The sequence below is a fragment of the Penicillium alfredii genome, assembly GCF_028826965.1.
Source record: "Penicillium alfredii strain IBT 34128 chromosome Unknown utg000004l_segment0_segment0, whole genome shotgun sequence".
Classification (NCBI taxonomy): domain Eukaryota; kingdom Fungi; phylum Ascomycota; class Eurotiomycetes; order Eurotiales; family Aspergillaceae; genus Penicillium; species Penicillium alfredii.
In genome coordinates, this window is record NW_026622701.1 from 4,287,164 (window position 1) to 4,312,614 (window position 25,451).

A 25,451-nucleotide genomic window follows, 5' to 3' on the forward strand; every position below is an offset into this window, starting at 1 on the left:
AATCCCTAGCCACCTTCGATTTGCTCTTATCCACCTTCGCTAAGCCTTATATAATAAAATTTAGCGTTTAGTGTAAAATAGAAATAACCCCTAAATCCCTGAATTTCCTTTTTAGGCTTTAATCTACTAAAATAGCTAATATATAAATAATAGAGATAGTTTTTTGGTTCTTTTATAGACTTTTATAGATTTATAAAGAAAAATATATATCTTATATATATATTATATATATTAACTATCTAAAGGCTCTATTTTTAACTAATAATAACTCTAACTCTTTAGTCTATAAGGATTATTTAGAATCTAAATAATCTTTAGACTATAAAAGTATTTTGAATAAGGAAAATCTAATTTCTTTATTAACTAAATCTTCGATTAGGCTAAATTAATAAGAGATATTATCTATTATTAATCTATTTTTATTATAGCTTACCCTTTTATAGATCCTATAGTATAGTCTTATTATTAATATTAATAGATAGAGGTCTAATATTATTTATAAATTTTAGGAGTATCTAATAATCCCTAAATATCCTATAATAAATAAAGAAGGAATTTTATACTTTATCTATTCTAATAATCTATTTATTAATATTAAACTATTAATATAAAATCTAGCTAATATTATAGAAGTTTTTACTATCTTAATATTAAATATATATTTCCTATATATTTTAAATAATATATATTAATATTATTAGGTTTAATTTTTTATTAAATATAAAAGTAGTAATATATATTAAGCTTCGCTTTATTTCTTTTAGAAGTAAGTAATAGATTAAGAAGCTAAGATATAATATTAATCTTATATATATACTAGTATTTAGTATTACTCCTAGGCCTATCTAGACCTTCTTTAACTATTAACTTAATATAATTAGGTTAATCTAAAGATTTTTAATAAGCTTTAGATAAAAGCAGCTTGCCCTCTTTAATAATCTATATATAAATAAATCAAGAATCGAATAAAGGAGTAAATAACTCTTTATATATATTAAATATATCTTATATTTATATATTATATAGGTTTTACTAGGATTATATCTATAACTAGAATATAGATAGTCTATATAAGTATAAACCTAGGTATTTTATATATAAAGATTAATTTTTAACTATTTTCGAAAGGAATAGGATAAGTTACTCTATCTAAAAATAGTTATTTTATAAATACTAATTATCTAGATACCCTTTCTTAGATACTTAAGTAGTTCTAATAGTTAAATATAATACTCTACTCTTAAACAGTTTAGGCTTATTATATGGCTGCCATTTTCGGCGTCACTCAATGCCTTTTCTGGCCGTTATTTGGTAATATATGATCTAGATATACCGACACGTCCTATCTATCTAACTAACACGTATTAGTCAGCTCCACCCGTATAGATCCCTTAGACTGTTTTAGTTACCTTTACGAGTCTCCCTCTACTCTTAACGCTCTATATAGGCGCTAAAAATAATCTCCCTATACCTATTAAGCGGACCTGGCCTATAGCTATATTATATTAGTGCTAACCCGCCTACTATAGCTCCTTACTTCTACTTCTTTATATCCTTTGTTCTTCCTCTTTTGCTACTCCCTCGATCGCGAGGGTACCTCCTCACAAACTAGCCATTCACTCGTCCCTTAGTGTATATCCGCCTATTTAACTATATTTTAGTGCCGTGGTATCTTACACGTTTTCTCTGTACGTCTATCTTAGTCCCTTAGTCCCCCTTAGTCCTAGTAATAAAATATACTCGGTCCTAACAAAATCGAAATCCTGGAAGTAATTAGGGCGAGGAAGATATCTCTACTACTAACACCGATTTAGAGGAGTAGAGCGACGTTACTTATAAAACAGATTTAATAGAGCCGGACGATATCTCACGAAAATATCTCCGATCAGATAAGAACCTTACCCTAGAGTTAGAGATATCCTATAACGCTAGAGAGCTCTACGAGGACCTACTAGATAAAGGCGGAGTTAATCTCTCTAAGATCCCTAAGGATTTCGATAAAGCACTATTTACTATTAAATAATAAGAGCGGATTAAGAATCAGTAGAAAAGATAAATAAATTATTAAGCTCTATTTTATTTTAATCTCTTAATATAGCTATAGATACTATACTAGCTAAATATAGAATAGGCCTAATATATTAAAATAGCGTAAGGCCGAGGAGACGCTACATTAGGTATTAAATAATAATATATATTAATTTCTATATTAGTATCTTCTATTTAAGTAAAGTAAGGATAGTTGATATTATCTAAATATTAATAAAACTAGTATACTTAAGACTAACTAGAAAAACCTTTATTTATACTATTAGAAGCTTACTAAGATTATAATTAATAATAGAGATAGCTTAAAGATATAAAAGATTAGGATACCTTAAATATATCCTAGTTTAGCTTAATAACCTTAACTTAATATTATATATAAAGTATAAAGTATTTAATATAAGAGTTTAGTTTAGATACGTAGCCTACGAAAAAGACGCCGGTTTATATTAAGGATATCGGTCTATTTAATAAAATGATTTTATTAACGTAGAAGAAAAAGTTTTATCTAGGCTTTTAATATATTTAAATATATCTATTTAATTTATTTAGTATCTTTATAATATACTAGCGAAACGCCTTATTAAGTCTATAATTTAAGGATCTATAAATCTCTCTTTAGAAGGATTATTATAGAGGCCCGCTAGTTCCTATAATTAAATTTACCGCTAAAGGGATAAAGAAATTCTTTAGTCTAATAAAATTATATAATAAATATAATCCCTATCCCTCTCTTTTAATACTTTAGATATCTCTTAGTATAGATTTCTCTTAAGAACCTATAATTTCCGACCTAGGCTATATAGTTAACTAATTAATAGAACTACTTTTATATTTCCTAAGATTATTTATAGGCCCTTTCTAGTGATATATCTATATATATTACTTTTTAGTATCCTATTTTATATATAGATATTCCGAAATCAGGGGTTAACCTTAAAAGCTTAGCTACGGAAACTCTTTATTAGTAAAGGCTATAAATAGCTTTTAGTATCTTTAGACCCTAAAAAGATTAATTAGTATATTTTTTATAAAATAGAGTTAGTTAAAGGTATTCTAACTATTTAACGGACTATATAGATATCTAAATCTATTATATCTATTTTACTAGTTATATTTAAGGAGATTCGCGGATAGAAAAAGGTATTTTATATCTATTAATTCCGGTATAGAAGTAGTAAAGTATTTAATAAAAGTAATAAGTTATTCTATAGATACTATAGATTTTATCTTTTAATTTATAGCTAATATTATCTATAAAATAGATAAATAAAGAGTAATATTTATTAATTATAAAATATATTAGCCTCTATATCTTTCTAAACTACTATTATCCTCTATAGCTCGATACTAATATAATCTAGATTATCTATAGCCTCGATCTAGATATAGAACTAATATAAGCTATTATATAGTAAAACTATTAATAAGATATATAATATTTATATTATTTAACTAATTAATAATAGGTATAAATTAAAGATTATCCTAAGATAGAAAAGACCCGGTATAATCTACGTAAGATCTATATATAATACGAGGAGACCTAATAATCTAGCCTATTTCTCTAATTTTAGTAATATAAGAAGAAGGTAAAAAATACGTAAAAAAAGCTATAACGGAGCTTATAGTATTAGATTCGAGAGAAATTTAATAAAGAGTAAGCCTTTTTAGATATTAAGACGTAACTTTTAGATATCGCGGCTAAAGAAGAGAAAGAAGATAACTAGTCCTTAAAGGATACTATATACCTTTTTTAGTTATATTTTATATAGAGCCTTCTTTCCTACTTAGTTTCTAATTCTTTAGAAGATAAGTAGTATCGGCGTGATATAGGTACTATAGCTATTATATAGTACTATAATATCCTTAAAGAAGATCTATTAAAAAGCCGGCCTAAATAGAAATCTCTTAAGTCTACTCCGCTAGCTAGCCCGATAGCTTAGCCGAAGGCTTTATAGTAGATCTAAAGTAATATTAATTTATATAAGATACCTATATCTATATATAGTAAGCCGTTATATACTATTAGGGAATACCTCGAAACCGCTAAATAGCTAGAGGTTTATTTTTAATATTTCGCGAGTGAAGGGCTTCCGGATAAGATTCGCTTTTAGATATTTTATAATCCTAGTTATATTACGCGTTATTTTAATACTATTTATCTAAAGGAAAAGCTACTTAAATATAACTAGTATAAAATAACGTTATTATATCGAATAGCGTTCTAGTGTTATATTTTTGATATATATTATATACGGAGTCGCTGGCGTTGCCTAAATCCGGTATAGAAACTCTAAAAAATAAACGAATCATGATCTATTTTATAATAGTTATATAAAGGGAGGGGGCTTATTCTCTAGATAGATATATATATACGCTATTACGTTACTTTTCAACTATTACTAGCTAGGCTATTAAAGGGTATATACGCGATAACGTAATCCACAAGCGAGTGCCGTACATAAGCGAGTGCCGCACTACACGAAAATCGCGTTATCTTCGCGAACCTACTTAATTTAACTATCTACTATACTATTAATTCGCTCTCAAACTACTAGAAAATCTATTAAAAAAGAGGGTAGGACCTTCCTGTTACGAACCGCTAACTGGTCACGGTGAGTAGGGTCCTCAAAGGATGATACTTCTCTTGGAATACTGCGAGCCCCAAGTATAGTCCGCAACCTGTACCAATGCCGCGCAGGGCCTTAGATGGACTCGGGTCTCTAGGGTACTTGCAGGGTGTGACAGTTAGGGCGCCGATCAAGTCAGTCACTTAGGGATCAAAGATCACTAAGTAAGCTCCCAAGATCGTTGAGGTTTTTGGCTTTATAGTCGAGACTGTGAACGGTACTCAAGTAACAATGGTATGAAGATTGATCACAAAGAACTAGGTACATCCTGGTGAACGAGTGTCCTTATATCCTCCGTCCTTGGGTTGGTAGATTGGTAGATGGTATAGTGGTAGTTGAGACCTTGGCGTCGTCTACCGTTTGATCAGCATACCCTTCTACCACCTGCATGTGGTCACGTGATGATCTTAATCATCTCTGTCTGGTGATCTGTTGCGCCGCTCCATGTGGGCCAGATCGATTGGTGGTTGCAGGGTTCGTAACATCACCTCCCCCTCTTCTCGGGTTTCGCCCTCGAATCCCTTATAACCTGTCTATCCCTAGGTGGTGTCTTCTTCCTTCGGTATGTCCTTCGTTCGCAATGCCTAAACGAAAGGCTGACGCAGTTATTGAGAGTACCCCCAAGCTTCCGTCGTTGCGGGATCAAGTCGCTGGTCGTATTCGTCAGTCGAATTATATTTCGGACAACGGTTTCGTTGCTTCTGTCTCGTGTTCTCATTGTGCCGAATCTGGCGAAGATTGCGTGATGGATCGTTCCCGAAGGTATTCAAAGTGTGCGTCGTGTACTCGTGCTGGTCGTTCCTGCAAGAGGGAATTCCATACTGGCGTGGAATGGGACCTGCTGTCTCGTGCCGAGTCGAAGTTGTCGGCGGATATTGAAAGGAGTGAATCAGAGTTGGATTTGTTGGAGCCTGAGCTGGGCGAGTTACAAGATCGTCTCGCAGCGTTGCATCAACAGGTGTTGGATAAGCAAAAGCAGTATCAGGCGACGATGAGTCGTCAACGTCGTCTGCGGAAACAAATGGCCTTCTTAAAGCAGAAGGGCTTCAAGATGTCAGAGCATGATGCGGAATTGTTGGCGATTCTGGACGAAAAACAAACGTCCCCAGAGCAGGTTGTATCCCCTGCTCTCGATCTCCAGCAGTTGGCGGCTACTGCTGAGAATCCGAATTTTGATCAGATGTGGGATGAAATTGTTCGGATCCCTTCGGTTTTTTGGGACAGCGCTGGCACCGGCGCTTCCTCTGCTGTCGCTGCTGGGGCGTCCTTTTCGCCGCAAGGTAGTACTGCTCAACCATCCGGTGGCAGCCCCCCAAGTGCGCAATAGGTTCCCATGTGTTTTCTGAGGTGGGGTACCCTTTCCATTTCACAAGAAGTTGTTGTTGACCATTGTGCCAGCGATCGTCCACAATTGCTTCGACTTCGTATTCGCCTTCGGTTTCTTCTTTGATTTCCACATTGGTAGTGAGTTCAGCGTTTTTCGGTGCGGGTTCAAGCAATGAGATGTGAAATACTGGATGAATTCTCCCCATGCTCTCCGGTAGTTTCAGTCGGTAGTTGACTGGTCCCGTCTTTTCTTCGATCGTGAATGGTCCCAGTTTCTTGTGGTCGAGCTTGTCGCTTGGTCGTTTGGTTTTGATGTTTCGTCGTAGGAGGTAGACCTTCTCCCCTTTTTTTAAGTCAGGACCATCCCGATGGCGTTGGTCGTAGTGCATTTTCATGCGTAGATTCAGGAATTCGATGTCTCGAGCCATTTGTGTGTGAAGCTGTTTGACTCCGGTGGCTAGTAATCGCGCTGATTCTGCCACATTGTGTTTGTTCCGTGGTTCCCCGATTAACTTGGGATTATACCCGTAGTTTGCGAAGAATGGTGTTTCCTTCGTGGTTGCGTGCATCGCGTTGTTGTACGCGAATTGTGCGATTGGCAACAATCTTGCCCAGTTGTCCTGCTGGTAGTTCACATGGTGTCTCAGGTATTGTTCCAACGTCTGGTTGACTCGTTCAGTCTGTCCATTGGTCTGTGGATGATATGAGGTAGAGAGTCTATGCTCAATGCCCATTTGGTCCGCAAATGATTGCCACATATTGGACGTAAACAACTTGTCTCGGTCCGATGTGATCTTGTCCGGTGTTCCGTGGTTTGCAAAAACGTAACGAAGTAGTATATTCGCCATGCGATTTGCGTCGATGTTCTCTGTTGTCGCAATCATGTATGCGTATTTCGTGAGTCGATCGACTATGACCATGATCATGTCGCATCCTTCCGACTCAGGTAGTTTCGTGATGAAGTCCATGGTTATCCATTCCCATGGTCGTGTTGGTGTGTTCGGGATTTGCATTTCTCCTTGAGGAAGTTGTCTTGGTGTCTTGTCTCGTTGGCACGTGTCGCAATTTCTGATGTAGTTTCTCACTTTTCGGTGCATGTTCGGGAAGTAGTAATTGCGAGAAATCTGTTCCATGGTTTTTTCGATTCCTGGATGTCCGTGTGTGGGTAAATCATGATGTTTCAGGATAGTCTTGTTCTGCAATGGTCGTGGAACATAGATTAATCCGTGAATGAGGACGAGTCCTTCGTCACTCATGGTGCCATGTTGGTCTGTTGCCAAGATTTTCTGCATGGATTCGTCTTCGACGGTGGCTCTGCGGATCTGCTCGAGCCAGTCGTCGTCTTCGGGTTCGCTTGTTGCGGAGAGTATCTGTCGATTGTACACGATTTCTCCCTGTTCGTTGGTTGCCAGGATAGCAGGTTCTGCTTCTTTGGTTCCTAACTCGTAATCTGGTCGTCGGCTGAGTGCATCGGCGACTGCGTTTTCGGTTCCCTTGCAGTGTACGATTCTGAAATCGTACTGTGAAAGAGTTTCAGCCCATCTGGCTTGTCGTCGAGTGAGTTTCTTCGTTGTTGTGAAGAATGTCAGGTTGTGATGGTCCGTTTTGACTGTCACGGTGTGCTTTGCTCCTTCCAGGTATGCTCTCCAGACTTGGAATGCTGACACGATAGCCAGTAATTCTTTGTCGTGGATGTCATAGTTGAGCTCTGCTGGAATCATTTTCCTGGACCAGAACGCAACTGGTCGTAGCGTGTTTTCCTCGTCGGGTTGGAGTAGCTGTGCTCCTAGCGCATAATCTGATGCGTCGGTTTCCAAAATGCATGGTTGTTCGTAGTTGAAGACCTTCACGATCCTGTCTTTGGTATACAGGTCTTTAAGTTTCTGGAATGTTTCTTCTGCTGTGTCGTCCCAATTGAATGTTTCTCCCTTCTTGGTGAATCGGTAGAGTCCTGCCGCATGCTTCGAGTATTGTGGTACAAGCTTTCGGTAGTAATTGCACAATCCGAGGAAGCTTTGGACGTCTCTGGTGCTTTGCGGTGTAGGCCAATCGACAATAGCCTTGATTTTTTCTTCCTCCATCCCCAATCCTTGTGGGCTGATGGTGTATCCTAGGAACGTTGTTTCCTGGACGTGGAATTCACACTTCTTGGGTTTCAGTGTGACCTTAGCTTCTCTGAGCTTCTGTAGCACTTTTCTGTTGTGTTCCACGTGTTCGGCCTCTGTTTTGGAGAATACTAAGATATCGTCCAAGTAGGCTATCACGAAAGTGTCGAGGTATTCTTCCAGTATGCTGAAAATGAAGCGCTGGAACGATGCCGGTGCGTTGGTGAGTCCAAAAGGCATAACAGTGTATTCGAAGTGTCCAAACTTAGTTCGAAATGCTGTTTTCCATTCGTGGCCTTCTTTGATCCGTAGCCGATTGTAGGCATTTGTGATGTCGTACTTCGTGAAGTAATTGGCGCCTTGGATCCGATCTTGGATCTCGCTGATCAAAGGTAGCGGGTGTCGATCTTTGATGGTTATCGAATTTAGTTGTCGGTAGTCCACGCAAAGTCGGAGTGATCCGTCCTTTTTTGGCACAAAGAGGATAGGGTATCCTGCTGGTGATGTCGATTTTCTGATGTAACCTTTGCGTAGGTTCTCGTCGATGTATTCCTTCAGCGTCTCGGATTCTTTCTGCGAGAGCTGGTAGATTGGCATGAATCTGGGTTCTTTTCCTTCTTGAACGTTGATTTCATGATCAAATGAGTCGTGTGCGGGCAATGTTCCTTCCGCTGGTGGTGTAAACACATCCTGGTACTCCTGATACTCGTCGGGTACTAGTGCTTCTTCTCCTGCCGCGATGGCACAGAGGGATCTCGATTCGTGCTCGACCATAACGTACTCTTCCAATTCGTCGTTGGTCATGTCTGGTCGCTGTTCGATTGTTGCGATAACACTGACATCCATTGTCTTGTGTTGTGCCCCGCCTCTGGGCCGAGTACTTCTCGTGAGTCCCGCCTCATGAGAGTCTCGAGGACTACCTGCCTCCCCGGGGCTAGGTTCCTTTCGTTGCTGTCGTGCGAGTCCGGTCCATGTCTCACTGGTCTGTCGACACTCGCATCTGTCGAAGACAACTGTTCCTTTCATCCAATCAATCGCTGGGTTGTGTCGTCGCAGCCACGGAATTCCTAACACAACGTCGTACTCTCCAAGGTTGGTGATATCGAAGTTAATGGTTTCGAAATGGTTTCCCAAGACCATAGGGAGTCGACCCGTCTCGTGCGTGATTCCTGGCCCTAGCCTCTCTCCGTTGAGACCAATGATGGGTGAGACATTTTTCTTCTCGTTCCTTTGAACGTTCTTCTGTTGGCAATATCGTGGGCTCATAAAGTTTCCTGAGGCCCCTGAATCGATCATTGCTCGTGTATCCTTGTACGCGATGTTGACCATAACTTTCATGTGGGCTCCCCATTGGGTAGCTGCAAGCTGTCGTGGGTTCTTCAGTTTCTCGTTTCCTCGCCAGGTGCCTGTAAATTCAGGTTTCCACTGTGGCGGGTTTTCCCAATGTAATGGTCGTGGTTCAATCCCATAATTCAATTTTCCTTGTCGATGGGTTGCGCAATCGTGATCGTAGCATCCTAGAACCGCACGGATGTCGTGTTTTGGGTGTCGTGCGTAGCCTCGACAAGAACATCGTGGATGTTCACATGGACACGTAGGTTCATTCTGGGATCGCTCTTCTTGAGCCGGCTCATCTTGAAGATCTTTTGCCTCGTCACTCAAGGCATTCTGAGTCTGTTCGGGTTGCTTTTCACTGTTTCTGGGGGATCTCGTAGGCGTTTCCAGGTGAGTTGTCGTCCTTAGGAGTTCGGGTGGAGTTTCTTGGATCTCCGGGGTTCCTGGGACCTCAATTGGTGTTTTCAGGATACCTGTTTCCCGCTCATGGAAGTTACTCCATTCGTCCTGGGAGTCGATGGCGTTCCAGGGACCGTACTGGGTCCATCCTTGACTCTCGATGCGTTCCCAATCAATCTCTGGGAATTCTTCACTCTGCTGTTTCTCTAACTGGTGTAGGTCGGCCAGTTGATCAAGGATCTTTGTCCATTCCTTGAGTCCTTCTTCTCGTGAGGTCATTTTATCGTGTACTTCTGACAGAGCCGTTCGGAGTTGGCTAATTTCACTGTCCAAGTTTCGTGTTCGTAGTGTTTTCTGCTTTGGTGGTGGTGGCTTGCTGCCGTCCACAATCACTGGTCCTTCCCGTCCTTGCTCTCTTGTTGCGCAGAGCTGCTGGGTTCGTTTCTCGGCTTTCACGATGCCGGTGGTATCGTATGCTCCTCTGTCGAGCCTTTCATTCGTTGCTCGCATTTGATGCGGTTTGTCGTTGCGTTTCTTGCATTCTCTCGATCGATGTCCTGGCTTTCCGCACTTGAAGCACAGGTTGTTTTCTTTGCGTCGACGTTGCTCCTCCTCTGGAAGCCTTACTGCGTCGAGTTCCATTGGTCGTGGGCCATATGGGTCGTTAGAGCGCGGCTGCTGCGTCCGCTGAGGTTGGAACCGCTGATGAGATGGGCGACCGTTGCCTCGTCTCCATCCTTCCACCTCCCGTTTCTGCATTTGTCTGTCGTGGAATCTGTTGTCGATACGGACCGCGAAGTCGATGAGCGCGTCCATAGTGTCGAAGTCTCCATGTCTTGCGATTTCGTCCTTGACGTGAGATTTCAATCCTTCGTCGTAGTATGGAATCAGAGCGTAATCATCCCATCCAAGTATCGCTGCTTGCTGCATGAATTCGGCCGTGTAGGCTGATGCCGATCCCGTCTGTCGGAGTCGTCTGAGTTTTCGTTCAGCTGTTTTCTTTGCGTCGATGTCGCCGAATGTTTTTTCAAGATGAGTCTTGAAATTGCCGTAACTGCTGAAAATGTTTCGTGCGGTGTTTGACCATTCCGAGCTGTCCTTTTCGTAGTATTCTCGGACGTATGGTTCGAGCCAATCCCATGCTTGTCCTCGTAGATAGGTTGACACGAAGATGACTTTGCTCGCTTCAGTCGTCAATCGATGCCTGTTGACATCGAGGTGCATGTTCATTTGTGTGAGGAATCCTCGCAACTTAGAGCGAGTTCCATCGAAGTTCTCTGCCTTGGGCAGCTGCGGTGCCGTTGGCGATGGAGCTTGGAGTTGGACATCGGTTTGCTGGACTGAGTCGTGAAGGTTCTTGATTTCACCGTCGTGTTTTTGTTCGAATATGGTGAGTTGGCTAATGAGGGTGCTGATTTGTCTTTCCAATTCCTTGATTCTTTTCTCGTCTTCGTCTTCCGATTCTGGGTCGGGTTGACGTGTCTGGGTTTTCGGTGGCACAGGTTCGACTGCCTTGCCTTTGTGGTTACTGCCATGCGAAGACATGATGACCGTTGCTTCACAGTTTCGACTGACAGGGTGATCAATGTGTTACGAACCGCTAACTGGTCACGGTGAGTAGGGTCCTCAAAGGATGATACTTCTCTTGGAATACTGCGAGCCCCAAGTATAGTCCGCAACCTGTACCAATGCCGCGCAGGGCCTTAGATGGACTCGGGTCTCTAGGGTACTTGCAGGGTGTGACAGTTAGGGCGCCGATCAAGTCAGTCACTTAGGGATCAAAGATCACTAAGTAAGCTCCCAAGATCGTTGAGGTTTTTGGCTTTATAGTCGAGACTGTGAACGGTACTCAAGTAACAATGGTATGAAGATTGATCACAAAGAACTAGGTACATCCTGGTGAACGAGTGTCCTTATATCCTCCGTCCTTGGGTTGGTAGATTGGTAGATGGTATAGTGGTAGTTGAGACCTTGGCGTCGTCTACCGTTTGATCAGCATACCCTTCTACCACCTGCATGTGGTCACGTGATGATCTTAATCATCTCTGTCTGGTGATCTGTTGCGCCGCTCCATGTGGGCCAGATCGATTGGTGGTTGCAGGGTTCGTAACACTTCCTAGCTATCGAGGCTATTTAGAAGCAAGAAATTCCTTTAATTCGTGAAGCAGCGCGTCGATTCGAAGTCTCTAAGTATACTATTTACCGCTATCTTTTTAGCTAATCTTTTTAAGCCGATATACGCGTTAACTATTAGAAATTAATTTAATTTAAAGAAGAATCAATTCTTCGATAGATCCTCTCTATAGATCGATATAGAATAGCTCTTTAGCTAATAGCTATATAAGAAATAGCTAATATTCTATTAGCTAAACGTGGATCTACCTCTATTTAGTCTATCGGCCAGAATTAGGTCTATAATTTTATTAAATACTATAATAAAATCAAGACTTACTTCTTTTATCGATATAATTATTAATATACTAAAAATAAAGACCCAAAAATCATTAATAAATAGTTTAACTATATTCGAAAGATAGTTAATAAAAATAGTATTCTATATAACGATATATATAACTTCGATAAGACTAGCTTCGTAATAGGCCTTACTTTAATAGCTAAAGTAATTACTCGGTCTAAATATTATAATTAGTAATTATTATTATAATCTAGGAATTATAAATAGATTATAGTAATTAAGTCGATAAACATATCTAGATAGATACTATTACTATATATTATCTTTAAAGATAAGGTCTATATTGAGGGCTAGTTTAATAATCTACTACCTAATTAGTATTTCGAAATTAACGAAAATAGTTAGACTATAGACAAAATTAGCCTTCGCTAGCTAAAAAAGGTCTTTATACTAATTATTACTAATCGTATAAAAGATAAATATCGATTTCTTATCCTTGATAGCTATAGTAGCTATTTAATACCTTAATTTAATAAAGTATATAGCGATATAAATATTATACTAATTTATATACCGGCGTATTTATTATATATTCTATAGCCTCTTAATATTAGCTGCTTTATATCTTTAAAAAAGGTATATAGTAGTTTAGTTAAGAGGTAAATATAATATAATATTAATTATATCGATAAATTCGATTTTCTTATTATATACCTAACTACTCGCTCGTAAGCCTTTAATAAAACTAAAACTATTTAAAATAGCTTTATAGTAGCTGGATTAGTTCTTTATAATCTAGATCGGGTTATCGAAAAGCTTAATATTTAGCTTTATATATCTATACCCCTTAGAAGTAGCTAGGGTAATTAAAATAGTTAATTTTTGTTAAAAACCCCCTAAAATTTAAAATAGCTATATTAATAGGCTTTATTAATTAAAGCTCTACTAAAGTATCGCTTTTATAGCCTACTAAGTCTAACTAACTGTAAAGGGTCTACCAAGATGGCAAGGCATGAAGTTATTCCTAACTAACGGAAGGGGTGAATTAGGTGATATTATATGATCCTGAAGGAAGTCGGAACTTATTACTTAATCCACCCTATAGTAGAATAATCACGATATATAATAGAGACCTAGTTATTTATATTATTAATAATATATAGAGTTACGAAGATACTATATAATAAATTAATACTCCTATATCTAGCTAGTAAGATAAGATTTAGTTTTAATAGTAATAAGGATATATTATTTTCTTTTACTCCTTCTCTTTATTTCTTTATCTAATTAATAGACTTTATACTCTAATAAGTATATTCTTTATAATTCTAAATCTTCCTCTTCGATTATCTAAAGAAATAGGATAACTCTACGGACCTAATCTATTATAATATATTAGAGTAATACTCTTAAAAAAATATTATAAACCCCTCTATCCGAAACTAATTAGACTTAATTAGATAAAGATCTATAGACTATCTAGGAAATAATCGAAAAACTTTAATATCTATAAGAGCTATAATAAATAGCCTAATAAATAAAAAGTTAGCTTAAATAAAAGAATACTACTAAATCTTTAGCGAATTAATAATAAAATTAGGGTTTATCCCCTATAGAAGATAAAAATAAGATCCGGATTAGAAATATCTTAATACTCTCGATCTATTTCTCTTTTTAATAAAGAGAAAAATAGCTCTTAGATCTCTCTTTTATCTTTAAAAGAGTACTATAGAAGTATTATTATAAGGAATAGCAAATTATTATAGCCTTATTATATATAAAACTTATCTATTAATAGAGATAGTATTAATATATTACTAAAAAACCTAAGAAAAAATAACGAAATATTAACGTTTCGTGGATTTATTTCAAGAATTAGACTCTCTCTTTTATTAAAGATACTATAACTCTTAAAATTAATATTATAAGATAATTATAAAGAGCTTATTAATATCTAGAGTAAGATCCGCGAGAGTTTTATATATTTTTAGACTTATTAAAATAATACTTCCCTCGTTAAAATAAAAAAGAGAGGGTATTTATAATATTCTCAAAATTTACCTATAATTTTAGGCAATATATATAGGAATATATATATAAGCTATCTAAAAACCGAGATAAGATAGTATCTTTAGCTACGTATTACTAGAGATTACTATAATTAACACGAAAACGAAAAGGCCCCGAAACCCTTAAAAGACCTATAAATAAATAATTTTAGACTAATCAGTATTAACTAAACCGCAAAATTTAGGGATCTAAAGAAAGGATCTAGGAAAAAGAAAAGAACCTAACTAAAAGAGATAAGAAAACCCTTTAATATTATATTTATTAAAACGAAACCTATCTTATTAATTATTACTCTAATAAATTAAATAAGAAAACTAGTATATAAATAATAACTTAGATTAAGTTAGAAAATAATAATAAGTTAGTCTAATTCTTACGTAGTTAATTCTATTACCCTAAATAGGAACTATAATTTATCTTTATATTCTAGTATTACTATAGAACGAAGTCGAAATATACGCGGATATAGATATCTACGCTAAGATTAATATTATTAATATCGAATTCGCAGAAAAATATAAATTATAAAGAGCAAAACTATTGTTAATATTACTTAGAATAATAGATAATTAAGAAACCCCTTTATATAATATATAGAAGGTATCTATTATATTTACTAACTCTCGAGAGACTACTAAATTAATAGTTTATTTTTATCTCGCGATTAATAAGAACCTTTATAAATAAAGAAATCTAATCTTATTTTTAATAACGATATTTATTAAGTATCGCGTCTATATTTTACTATAAAACTAAAGTTAATAATTCGAAGCTACTAGAATTAAGTTAATACTAGTTTAGGAACTCGCGAAAGAATATCGAAAACGTGTTATTATCTACGTTATCGTAAAACTCCCAAAAGAAGTCTAGTTACCTTATAAAGAAGATAAAGAACTAACTACCTATCTTTCAGAAATCCCCCTAGAACTATACCGATTTATCGATATCTTCTTAATAGAGCGATTATAAATCTTTTTATCTAATAATTTATAGGATTATATTATTAAGCTAGAAAATAATTATTCCCTATCTTATAGACTAATATATCTTTTATTATAAAACGAATTATAAATATTATAAATCTATATTAATAAAAATCTTATAAATAGAAGGATTAAACCCTTAAAAAGTCCTACTAGAGTACTAATCCTTTTTATTCTAAAAAAAGATAGAGGATTATATCTATATATAGATTATTAGGGACTTAATAAGGTTATAGTAAAGAATCGATATTCTTTATCTCTTATTTCAGAGATTTTAGATTAATTTTTAGAAGTAAAATATTTTAGTAAGATTAATATCTAAGATACCTATTACTATATTTATATTTAAGAGAGTAAAGAATAAAAGACTATATTTTATATACGTTATAGTTACTTTAAGTATATAATTATACTATTTAGCTTAATTAATACTCTTATTACTTTTTAGAATTATATCTATACTATCTTATAGGGATTATTTAATATCTCCTATATTATATATTTAGATAATATTCTAATATTCTTATTAGACTATAAATTATATACTCGCTATATCTAGTAAATCCTTAAAAAAATAAGGGAAATAGGATTTTATATAAAACCTTTAAAATATATATTTTATTAAAGAAGAGTAAAATTCCTTAGATTTATTATAAACTAAGATAATATATTAATAGACTAATAACGGGTTAACGCTATTATTTTATAGCTAGAATCTAAAAGTTACTATAATATCTAAGTCTTTATTAGGTTCTATAACTTCTATCGATAATTTATCTATAACTTCTCTTATATTATAATATCTTTAACTATATTACTTAAAGAGAGTAAAAATAGTAAAAAACCTAGAAATTACTAATTTATAATTTATAAAAAAGTAGCGTTTTAACGCTTAATTGTAGCCTTTTATAATATATCCCTATTACGATATTTTAATCCTTAATATCTAATATATATTGAAATAGATATATTAAATCGAGGAATAGCTAGTATTCTCTTTTAACTAGATAATTAAGATCGGTATTATCTAGTTATTTTTTAGTTAAAATTATTCTCTAGAGTAGAGTTAAATTATAGTATACTAGACTAAGAATTTTTTATAATTATATACTCTTTTAAATATTAAAGATAGTATTTAAAAAGTAATAGATTTATTATTAAAATATTATTAGATTATTTAAATCTTTAATCTTTTATAAAATAAACTAAGCTAAATAGAAGATAGATATATTAATATATATATCTTATACTATTTAACTTTATAGTTAAGTATTAATTAGGAAAAAATAATCCTATAGATAGACTTTCAAAAAAACCTAATTCTATTTAAAGGGACGCTCTAGGAAAAGAATTACTTATACTATTATAAGAATAGATTATAACCAAAAAGCTACTATTTAGCCTATAGAAAACTAGTATTTAAGTAATTATAATTATAGATCTTATCGCTAAAAAGTCCTAGTTTAAACCTAGCGAGATACTTTTAGGAGAAAGCGATCCCTAGTTTAGTATCTATATAATAAAGAGTAAAAAAAGTCTACTAATATAAAAGTAGTTAACTAGACTATTTAAGAAAAACTTATAAAAGATAAAAGAATACCTTAATATAAAATATAGGGTATTTATAAAAAAGAGTATATCTATTTAGTAGAAGCTAGTATTAAATTATAGATAATAATTAAATAGATCTAAGATAAGGATCTAGAGACGTAAAGACTAAAAGCCACGTTAAATTAGATATCTAAAAACTTTAAGAATTAAGATATTAACCTAAAAAGCCTTCTTTAATTTAAGAATTATCTTTTTATTCTAATAAAGGAGAACCTTAGAAAGAAGTTACTAAGTATTTATTATAATAATCTTTTAATAAGTTATTTTAGGTAAAATAGGACCAAAACGTTACTAAAAAAGAAGTTCTACTAGATTAGACTTTAGGATAATATAAAAGAATATATCTAGATATATATAATATATTAAAGAATAATAATACTAAAGTATCGCCTATATAATAAACTAGAATTGCTACTAATATTATCTTAGCCCTTTAGCGAACTATTAATAGACTTTATTATAGGGTTATTATTAAATAGAAATAGAACCTAAGAAATTAACGCGATATTAGTTATTATTAATAGACTAATAAAATAGTCCCTATTCTTCGTTATATTAATAATAATCGATACTATAGAACTTATAGAATTATTCTATAATAAAATAGAACTATAATATAGGCTACTAGATAGAATTATCTTAGATTAAGGATCACTCTTTACTAATAAATTTTAGTTAAAATTATATTATATTAGCTATATTAAACTCTATCTTTTAATAGTATTTTATCTATAAACTAATAGCTAAATAGAAAGGATAAACTAGACGCTAGAATATTATTTTTACTATTTTATCGATAAAGAATAGATCGCGTGGCTAAAATTACTAAGAAATATATAATTTATATATAATAATATCTCTAATATAATAATAGGGAAATCTATATTTTAGACTTTAATAGGATATTCGCCTAATTTCCGATTACGTATTAAGGATAATATATTTTTAAAAGAGATCCTAATAATAGAAATATATATTAAAAAACTATAAAAGTTAAGATAAGACTTAATAGAATAATAGCGAAAAATAATAGAAACGTAAATAAAATACTATAATAAAATCTATAAAAAAATATTATTTAAATATAGAGACTTAATTATTTTATTAATAAGAAACTTAAGATTAAAGATAATAAAGAAATTAGTATCTAAATTTATCGGACCTCTCTAAATTCTTGAGAAGATCGGATTATAGATATATTGACTAGTTCTATTAAACTAATATAATTAAATTTATAATATATTCTATATATTACTTCTTAAACCCTAGAAATAGAGGGATAAAGAGCAAAACGATAATAGAAGTATACTAATACTAGAATTATAAGATAATAATAAATAGGAGATTAAAAAAATAAAAAATTACTAATACTTTAATAGAAAATCCTATTTCCTAGTTAAATAGAAAGACTAGCTATTAGAGTATAATTAGTAGATCCTAAAAAAAATATAACAAATATAAAAGGAGCTATTATAAAATATAAGAAATAAAAATAAAAGAGATAAAATATTATTTAAAAAGAAATCTTATAAACTAAATAGAAAACCACCGAAACTCTACCAGAATAATATTATTATTATTACTATAAAATAACGATATAAATATAAAACTCTACTTAAAACTTAGGAATAGGAATAGGGAAGTTCTTCTTTAACTACTTTAAATAATATTTAGTATCGGGATTATTAATCGGATCGGAGACCGCCGGATTAGGACTATATTTATTTTAAGATATTAACTATAAGGCCTCTAAAAGCTCTTATTTCGTTATTATCTAATATATAAAATTATTATCTCCTAGAACTAAATAGAGAAGACGCCGAGACTAGAACTTTTAGAGATACTTCCCTAAGAGATCCTTAGATAGAAGGATATAAATAGCTATATCCTAGCGACGAATAGTGATATATATTATATAAACCTTATATTAGGCTTACCGGAATATTAGTAAAATTATACTAGTACTAGTAATCCTATTTACTATAATTAATTTATAGATAATAATAAAAGAGAACTAATAGCGATATACTAACTCTATTATATTAAAAGCCTTTATAAGCTCTATTATAATCTTTTCGGCTATAATTAATATATTTTCTTTTTATTTATTCTCCTTCTTTTTATCTCCCTCCTTAGGAGTACCCTTAGCTAAAGGCTCTAGAAATTCCTTATTTAACTAGCTAAGGATTATCTATAGATTATAAGCGTCTCTAACTATACCCTCTATAACCTAAAAAATATTAATATAAACTAAAATAAAGATACTATAGAATATACTATATTATATAATATATTATAGACGGAATACTACTAATAAATAACCGAAGCCGCTATATCTAATTTATATTCGATAATAAAAGGCGATTTAGAGTTATACGCCTTAACCTTAGTCCGAAAATACTTAATATATTATAGAAAGATAGATAAAATAGTAATAAAATATATTGGCTAGTATAATAACTAATCTAAATAATAATAATAAGATATAATAATAATAATAATCACGGAAAGGGAATAGGAAGTAGTAGAAACAGTAAGAAATAAAGGATAAAACGTAACGAATATAATATAAAAAAGAAAAGAAAAAAAAAGAGTTACTACTCGAAAATATAAATAAAGACTTAAATATATAATTTAATATATCTTTATTTACTAGTTAACTATATAATCTCTTTATCGCCTCGATAGTAAGATAAACGAAAACCCTACAAAAAGATACCGCGCCGACGTATCTATATTATAGTAATAAAATAAACGTATTAGTTAAGGCTACCTAATCTTAAGAAAAGGGATAATTATAAAAGGTCTACTAAGATAGCAAGGTATAAAGTTATTCTTAACTAACGAAAGAGGTAAATTAGGTAATATTATATAATCCTAAAAGAAGTCAGAACTTATTACTTAATCTACCCTATAGTAGAATAATCACAATATATAATAGAGACCTAGTTATTTATATTATCGATAATACGTGGAGTTACGAAGATACTATATAATAAATTAACACTCCTGTATCTAGCTAGTAAGATAAGATTCAGTCTTAATAGTAATAAGGATATACTATTTTCTCTTACTCCTTCCCCTTGTTTCTTTACCTAATCGATAGGCCTTATACCCTAACAAGTATATTCTTTACACTAACGCGGCATTAGATTAATTTATTAAAGGCTGCTAACTAGCGATATATAGCGTTATAATCCTCGCGTATAAAAATAAGGATTTACGCGTAGTTAATAAGAAGTAGAAGCAAAAACGAGTTAGATCTAATAGATAGATACCTTAAGATTAAGGCCTATCAATCTAAGAGACTCGTGAGCTAATATCGACGGCGTACCAAGCCTCTGAAGCTTAATCAACTACCCCGGTAGATCTTTATTAATAAGCTTCGCAGCCAATTCGGCGAGCGCTACCGCGGTACAGCGACTGCCGCGAATTAGGGCATCGAAGATTATAGTGTCCAAAACGATATAATTAGATTTTTTTTGTATATAAAGGCGTTATGGCGAATATAAATCGATTTGAATTCTATATACTTAATATACTACGGCACTCGCTTGTGTGCGGCACTCGCTTGTGGATTACGTTATATATCTTTATAAGGGGATACGGGGTTGATAGCTTCTATCTTTAACTACTCGCTTTCGGTACTTCTGTTTATAAAAATTTTAAGGTCAATTCTACTATCAATATAAAAATCTTTATTAAGACTCCTATATCTATAATCCAGCTAGTAATCATACTCGGGCTGGTCTTCTCGACTTACCTATCAATGTTAAAGTCATATGTGGCCAGCGGGACTGGAAAGGCCAACAAGACCAGGGAGGCCAGTCGACTTGTTCCAAAAAGTGTCGCAGATTTGCTACCACTTGATTTACGTCTGAAACGGATTGTCGATCGCAGCTTGGGCGATCAAACGCTGCGTATCGAGCTAGAACACTAGTTCCCTAATAAAACACTGCTTACGTAATAAGACTTACTGATTATTTTTATCACCAAAGGGCGCTATAAAACCAGCACCTTTAATTAGCATACAAGTGTTCTAGCCGGGTGCCTGTCCATAGGGCTCCTATATGTACTATGCGATCAATTCCGGAAATTATTTTCATGATCCCAGTATAGTGTGATGACTCGCTGGATTTCTTATTAGAGGGAACGGCATACAAGATCAGTGCTCGAATCTGTCATTTTATTGGACCACGGTTTCCCCTCTCTCTAAGCTATCACAGGAAAGCTTGCCTCTTTTGATAGAGCCTACCGTGAGACGGACCACGGTTTCCTTTAAGCTACCCCAAGCGACCACGCTTTTACCCTCTTTAAGCTATGACAAGCAAAGCTGCTTCTCTCGATCGAGCCCGTCGCAGGGCATACCACGATGGCATTGCATGTATGAGATCAAAATCGCGAAGCAATCGTCTTCTTTCAATAAATTTCATGTAATAATACAGGGAAATGTAGAAATAAAACCTTGTTCTTATCCAGACGAGCCGCAGCCCCCTTGCTTGCCGACGCTTGTGCTCAGGCAAGTAAATTCGTCAGTGAGTTCATCATTGCCACTTAACGATGTGCATTTCAGCCGATTGGTATCGTCAGACGTCTTCGCAAGCCAGCACCAGTCACTTTGTTCGGTCCAATAGCCGTCGACGGGTGTGCCATTGCCATCGGCTCCTTTTTTGCAACCGACCATTTTGTGGTGGATGATCCACCCGTCGTCGCCGCAGACTATCCCAGTGTGGGCGTCGGAGTCCGTATCGCTGTCGCTGCTGTCGCCGCCGGTGCCCCCCCAACCGCGACCGAGACCACTAAGATTGATGCTGGCCCTCCGACTGAGCTGGGTAGGGAAATCTTGACAAAGACAAAGGCGTTAGCTTTACCGCCCTCAAGACTATTCGGGGTGAAGGGAGCCCGTAGACCAATGGCCCTACTTACTGATCACAGCTGTATTAGCTACCACCGAGGAGGCGAGGAGAACGAGGGCCACGTTGAACTTCATGATTGAGGATTTGTAGTGGTATAATGGCACCAAGGGTTTAAGAAATTTTCTGTTGGCTATCCAGAAAGACGGTGAATCTGGAGGAATTCGCGGCCTTGATATATCCATTTTCCCTTAGGGCAATAGTATATAATCTACTAGGGGCTGTATATTAGCCCCCCTATTTGGGGGCTATGGATCCTTTGGAAGTGCCCTGACTGGCCCCCAAATACTCGGCGATCGTTGAGGCCCTGACTGGCCCCCAAATACTCGGCAATCGTTGAGGCTAAAGCCCCCGAAACATGGGAGTTGTCTAAAAAAAGCACAAGAAGAAAATACTAACTAGAGTGCACCCATAACTAATTCATCTCGCGGTCTCTAGCTTATAGATTGTGTCAAAGAATGATCTCATCCAGTTGCCTTTCTTTCTTGTATAAAGCCTCCTGTTAATCGCTCTCTATCTAAGTCGAGGATAAGAGAGAGAGGCTTTTGAATTGGACCCCTAATCCGTGAGTATATGGCGCTACGGGAGTTCTGCTAGTTCAGGAAGTAGGGAAATGTAACTGAGTATACTGTAGCGGTCATGTGGGTAACACGTGACCAAGTGGTCATCCTTACTGGAAGTGGAGATTATTCTCTTCTCACTACCCTTACCCTGTTCTCTACTTTCTGTTTTTTTTCCATCGTATAAATGTTGTGTATTGTTGTTTTACCTCTTCTGGGAATTCCCAAGCCTTAATTTGGTACTGTGATGTATCAAAAATTTCACAAAACTAACCAACCAACTAACTAACCAAAACACCCATCACTCGATCTAGCTAGTTAGTTATCTCTTTCCTCCTGGTCAGCACCGACTGGTTTCTATTCCCTCCCCCTTTTTATTCTAGTATTTAATTCCCCTCTTCCTCCCCTAAATTTTTTTATTACCTCTATTAATATCTATTTTGGCAGGATACAGGATATATAAGTAGGAACTTTTGTATTATTAGGTTATATAATATACTAATAGTCTATAAAGCTCCTTTTACTTAAGTATAATTAAATAAAAATAGTAACGACTATATACCTATAGGAAGCTATAGAGTATACAGAGCGCCTTTTAAACTTATTTACTCTATCTATAGCTATACTATTACTAGTAAAAGGACTATATCGGAGCTATAGAAAGAAATATCTCGCAAAGCGTAAGTATATTAAATCCTACAGAAAGCTTAAGGTCTACTATATTTATTTTTCTAAATACTATCGATTTAATAAAAGTTTACTTTCTTTATAGGGCTAGTAAGATTCGTTATATATTTATTATAGACTAGAGAGGGCGAAAATACTGTAATAAGGGAGCTAGCGTTATAGCTTCGTTAGGAGATCTATAGATCTAAAAAGGAAATTAAAGCCTTAGGAATAATTTATAAGGATCTTCGCTATAATAAAATCCTTTAGAGTAAGCTTAGGTAAGCGTTAATTATTAACTTTTACTACCCTATCTTAAAATATCGGCTAGCTCTAAAGCGATTATAAATAATAAAGAGAAAACTATATTAGGTAGAGCTAAAAGACGTTAAGTGTCTATACGTAGTATAAGATCTTTAGAAAAATCTACCTTCTATTTAGTATAGAAATAAAAGAGATACGATAAGTCAAAAATTGTACGAGTATTACACGTGTGTGATCCAGTGTAAAAATACAGCTAATAACTAGTTAAAACAAAAATCTGTGGAATAGAGACACTAGATAACGCCCCTTGTCTAGCGGTGACTAACCTATCTATCTAAGCCTAGCCCGTTTATTATAATTCGCCGTTCTATAATAGGCGGCTCGCTATTTGTCGAGAGTTGATTAATATAGAAATCGCAACAGGGAGGGAGCCGAATCCGGCAGCGCCAGCACAAACAACAATTGTACATTTCTGTAAGACTATCTGCTGAAGTCCCTTTTCTTTCTTATTATCCTCCTGCCTGGCCGAGTAGAAATTTTGCAACTTTACACTATTCACGTAGCCAAATCAACTGAAACATTGCGTTTAACGCCTCGGTGGGAGCCGCTGGCCGACGCACGGTTCGCGATAGGACCCACACGTGAACCGAAGTTATTGAGGTCAGAATACTTGGGGCTAAAATATCCTACCCTATCTTGATACTACTTTTTGTTACTATTTAGATCTTTCTTAACGGCAATAATCTAAGGAGACTTATATTAATTGTTCTCTAGCCGTCAATTCCACGGTATCTATTAGTATAATCCCGTATTTAATAAGTAGAAATAACAATATACCGGCTTTTTCTTAATATGAGTTATTTTAAATTATTCGTTAGTTAAATCAAAAGCTAACGAGATTTTGAAATAAGCACCTTATCGCTTCGGTAGAGAAATAGTGACTATTACTTATATTTAATATTCTAATTACCTAATAATATTAAGTCTCTGTCTATTATCTTTTCGATACTATTAGACATAGACAGACCCGTCCCATGGGTCAAAGATCTTGACCCATGACCTAAACCCACGACCCATGGGTCGGGTTAATAAAATCCTGACCCGCCTATAGGTTGACCTATTAACCTACGGGTTAACCTATTTTTAACCTATTTTAGTATAAATTTCTTAATTAGGATAGATAATTTGCTTATCTTTTTTAATAATATACTATTATTAAATACTGTTTTTGTTCTAATATAACTTATAATTCTAACTCTTTATAAAAAGAATATTATATAGTAATAATATATTTAGAATATATAATATATTAATTTATTAATTTAATACTTTAAGATAAGAATTATATTTTATAATAGGTAGATATAGGCGAAAAAAGATATTAGTTAACTATTTCTTATACTAAACCTAAAAATATATATTTAAAGTCTATAGTAGTACTTCTACTTTTTATATAAATAAACTATATATATTAGAAATAATAAAATAGATATAAATCTAATATCTAATATTTCTTTATTAATATATAAGTATATTATAGTCTTATTTATATAAAAGAATTATTTTAAATATTTTTTCTAAATTTATATAAAATAATAATATTGGCTAGTTAGGTTGAAATTTTTTAGGGATAAAAAGAAAAATCTTAGGGTATTGCTCTTACCTAATTATTTAGATTAACGGGTTAGTCTATAGATTAACCCGTTAACCTATTTCTTACTATCTAATAAACTTTATATATATTAGTAGAGCCTGTTCTGATTGGTTATAAAATTCAGTACTAGGATAGTGCTGAATTCTATCTACTAATAAGAAATAAGTATTAGACCTATATATTCCCCTAAATCTACGATGATTTACCTTAGATTATTTTTCTATATCTTAAGTCTCTTATTATAAAAGGGTTATATAGTCCCCCTTTTACTAGATATAATAAAATATATACCTTTTTATAGTAGTCTTTCTATCTCTATTAGAACCGGGGTTTTAATCTATCTACGCGATTACTTAAAACCCTAGTTTTAATCTATCTACGCGTTTATTTATAGCCCTAGTTCTAATATACCTATATAAAAAGGTTGGCTGGTTAGGTTGAAATTTTTAGGGGATAAAAATAAAAGTCTT

General features: G+C 34.2%; 3 protein-coding genes across 3 annotated transcripts; 2 read left to right on the forward strand and 1 right to left on the reverse strand.

Annotated features, from left to right (window-relative positions):
• Positions 1–5,259: 5,259 nt before the first annotated feature.
• On the forward strand, positions 5,260–9,708 carry NUU61_003303 (uncharacterized protein; the record flags this gene model as incomplete). The annotated part of the gene is made up of 2 exons (XM_056653885.1): positions 5,260–5,889; positions 9,529–9,708. The coding sequence occupies 2 exons, from the start codon at positions 5,260–5,262 to the stop codon at positions 9,706–9,708; spliced, it is 810 nt and encodes a 269-aa protein (XP_056514952.1).
• On the reverse strand, positions 9,628–10,660 carry NUU61_003304 (zinc finger CCHC domain-containing protein; the record flags this gene model as incomplete). Its single annotated transcript, XM_056653886.1, has 2 exons — positions 9,628–9,753; positions 10,136–10,660. The coding sequence occupies 2 exons, from the start codon at positions 10,658–10,660 to the stop codon at positions 9,628–9,630; spliced, it is 651 nt and encodes a 216-aa protein (XP_056514953.1).
• Positions 10,661–21,244: 10,584 nt separating this feature from the next.
• On the forward strand, positions 21,245–21,920 carry NUU61_003305 (uncharacterized protein; the record flags this gene model as incomplete). Its single annotated transcript, XM_056653887.1, has 2 exons — positions 21,245–21,308; positions 21,559–21,920. The coding sequence occupies 2 exons, from the start codon at positions 21,245–21,247 to the stop codon at positions 21,918–21,920; spliced, it is 426 nt and encodes a 141-aa protein (XP_056514954.1).
• Positions 21,921–25,451: the final 3,531 nt, after the last annotated feature.